The 3,325-nt window shown below is 44.7% G+C and overlaps 1 protein-coding gene across 1 annotated transcript; it reads right to left on the bottom strand.

Moving 5' to 3' along the window:
* Positions 1-338: 338 nt before the first annotated feature.
* Positions 339-1,189, bottom strand: LOC125157290 (ferritin heavy chain-like). Its single transcript, XM_047843853.1, has one exon. It carries the CDS (start codon positions 982-984, stop codon positions 436-438), a length of 549 nt encoding a protein of 182 aa, XP_047699809.1. The 5' UTR covers positions 985-1,189; the 3' UTR covers positions 339-435.
* Between the last annotated feature and the right edge of the window lie 2,136 nt (positions 1,190-3,325).

The raw sequence follows: 3,325 nt of genomic DNA, 5'->3' as shown, positions 1-3,325 counted from the left end.
TTTTTCTTATAATTTCCCATGCACACCCACCCACATTCACCAGGGCCCCACCTCACACCACCCAACCCCCATCTGCCTATAGTTTAGAATGGGAAGATTAATTTTGCATTTTCCGTGGTCCCATGGAATAACTTCTTCTTTCATCTATGGAAATCCTGAGCTGTATGTGGATGAGGCATGGGTGGGTGGAGGGACTCCTGGATACCTGTTTTAAAATTTAAAAGGTTAGGGTTTTGCACACGCGAATGAACCAGAGACCTTTATTTCTTTAGGAACCAAATAACTTTATTGAAACAAAATAACTTTTTTTATTTATGGAAAACTGGAAGAAGAAACTGGGACGTTTTGCAAGCGCAATACTGCAAAATGCATGCTCGGCATGGTGACCAGGGGAAGTCACCATGCCCCCTGTGGCTATGGGAAGGCAGTCCCAACTCAGTTCTTGTCGCTGTTGCCCAGGGTGAGCTTGTCAAAGAGGTACTCTGCCAAGCCATCTTCCAGGGCCCCCATCTTGCGCAGGCTGGTGATGTAGCCCCCCAGCTCTTTGATGACCTTGACTTGCTCATGCAGGCAGTTGGTCTCCAGGAAGCTGCACAGGTGGGCGTCGTTCTTGACGGTGGCCAGCTGGTGCAGGTCGAGCAGGCTCTGGTTCACGGTCTTCCCCAGATGAAAGGCGCACTCCATGGCCTTCAGGCCGCTCTCCCAGTTGTCGCGGTTAGGCTTCATGATGTTGTGGAGGCGGATGCGGCCCCCACGCTGGTTCTGCAGCTGCATCAGCTTCTCGACACGCTTCTTCTCGTCGTGGGACTGGCGCAGGAAGAACTTGGAGAAATTCCCCAGGGCCACGTCGGCGCGGTCGAAATAGAAAGCCATGGACAGGTACACGTAGGAGGCGTAGAGCTCCAGGTTGATCTGGCAGTTGATGGCGGCCTCGCACTGCGGGTGGTAGTTCTGGCGCACTTGAGAGAACGGCGCGGTGGCCATGGCTGGCAGCACTGGCACCAAGACGAGGGCGAAGGTGACTCCGAAGCGAGGACTCCGGATTGGGCAGCGGCAAGGCCCAAGGCGGCGGCGGCGGCCTCGAAAATTGCCCAGCTTGAATGGCGAGAGGAGCCAGAGGCACTCAGTGGCAGCGGAGACCTCTAGGCAGCGTCCGTTGGGCTCGGACGCGGCAGCGGCTCTGGAACAGGACCGGAACTGGGGTCCGTTACAGGAAACGGGGGCGAGTTTCCGGTTTGGGGGAAGGGGATAAGGGGTGGGGCGGGGCTGCGCATGCTCTGTTCTAGGTTCAGTTGGAGCCTATGTGAGGCAGGGACACCCTGCGCTGAGCACCTGGTGTTTAAGTTTTTAATTTTGCGATAATATGTCTATTTCCCAAATACTTAATTTTGTTCTCCAATTCCTTCTATTGCAGCATGTTCTTATTTTATAAACCCACTGTCTTGCAACATTCTAAGAATATGAATTTGAACTTTTTTGGTAAATTTCTATTTCTTGTAAAATATAAATACATGTGTTTGTCATCATCTTTTTTACTTTCTTGAAATACTTCAAACTTTGCACATTCATATTTAGCAATAAATGACTTATTTTATTAGCCTAGGTAATTAGCATGGGTCTGATTTACAGTCATGATGTCCATTTCACTAACAAGTTTCTCCTATGAATAGGGAGGATGGAGCATGTCAACCAGGGAGTGGTCTTCTCCTGTGGGAGTAGATGTCATGGAGCTTACAGGTAGGATAGATACTATCCCCAATGCCCAAGCATGGCATTTCTCTGACACCAAAAGGCTTGGGTAGATAGATCTTTCTTCTAGGTAGAAGTATTCTTTTGTTTTGTTTCATTTCTGCTTTGCAGGTCTTCAGTTGTCTAACGCCTATGCTAACTTGGTTTCCCTTTCTGTTCAAGTAACTCACTGTCATGGGAGTGTAGTTTAAAGAAGTCAAAGTGGTTCATTTGCCACTGTGGCTTTGTCCAATGCAAGGTTGGATGAAGGTCAGAGTGGGGGTAGGGGGGGTGGGGGGAAGATCTGTTGTTCAGAGATCAGCTCTTTAATCTCATAGTCCACCCAGGACCTCTGCTAGTCCTTGATTCTGTTCTTGAGCCTTCTTTGAGTGTGCTTGACTTTCTACTGCAGGTATTTTAACTTCTCTGGTGTTATCATTCTGAAAGCAACTCCTGTTTCTATCTTCCAAGCATTCTTCATGACCTCTGTTTTGCTAACTATATTCATTCTGGCTTGTGTATGTGTACATAATTGTCTTTGAGTTTAGTCCACTCCCATTATTCAATTACCGCTCTTTACTTTTTAAAAATATGCTTATTTTTCAAATAATTAATGCATTCACATAGCTCAAAAAACACACAGTTCTACTCTCTGTAGGCAACTGGTGGGGTTTACTTGTTATAGTTCTGACTTGTTATAGTCAGGGAAAAAAGAAACGAAAAGAAGAAATAATGTTCATGTTTAGAAAAATCATAGAGACATAAAAGAAAGGAATCTTTAGAAACTTATTCTTTAGAAGCATATTATTTTTGAGTGCACATGGAGCATTTACCAAGACAGACCATACTCTGGGCCATACAACAAGTCTCAATAAACTTAAGTGGATTCAAATCATGCAAGATATGTTCTCTGACCACAATAGAATTAAACTAGAAATCACGAAGGATCTTAAAAAAATCCCCAAATATTTGAAAACTAAGACATATACTTCTGAACAGTCCATAACTGAAAGAGACCAGGAAGTATTAAAAATTATTTGGAACTCCACGTGAGTAAAGCACAGCATATCAACATTTTTGAGATGCAGCTAAAACCAATGCTTAGATGGAAATTTATAGCACTAAATGCCTGTTTTAGGAAAGAGTAAAAGTCTCAAATAAATTATCTAACTTCCCACCTTAAAAATCCAAAAGAATGAAGAACAAGATAAGTCCAATTAGGCAGAAGTAAGAAAGAGTTTGTCACAAGTCAGGAAATATTTTGTAGCCTGGGACAAAACCAAAATGTTGAGAACTTTGAATAAAGCAAGGGTAAAGCATGTCTACTCTTATTAGGCATTGGCCCCATGGAGAGGCCAGCAGGTCAGCTATGGGGTCTGTGGGTGGGCTGGTCATTTGGAATATAGGTCTAGATGAGAAATCTCTTTATACTGTATGGTGCCAAAGGATACTGGATCAAAGCCATGGGGCAGAATGAGGCTTCTTGATAGGTTCCTGGCCAGGGTAAATTAAGGTGGCTACCCAAGGCTTTGTCCTTTGAATGACTTGTACCTGTATGCCTAGAACCAAGTGACTGAACAAGAAGAGCCAATTCAAA

Source organism: Prionailurus viverrinus, chromosome X (assembly GCF_022837055.1).
Source record: "Prionailurus viverrinus isolate Anna chromosome X, UM_Priviv_1.0, whole genome shotgun sequence".
NCBI lineage: Eukaryota > Metazoa > Chordata > Mammalia > Carnivora > Felidae > Prionailurus > Prionailurus viverrinus.
The sequence above is the reverse complement of the archived record's forward strand: the minus strand, read 5'-3'. Positions and strand labels throughout refer to the sequence as shown.

Coding starts and splice junctions, on each gene's coding strand:
- LOC125157290 (XM_047843853.1), bottom strand. CDS start 984: ATGGCCACCGCGCCGTTCTCTCAAGTGCGCCAGAACTACCACCCGCAG.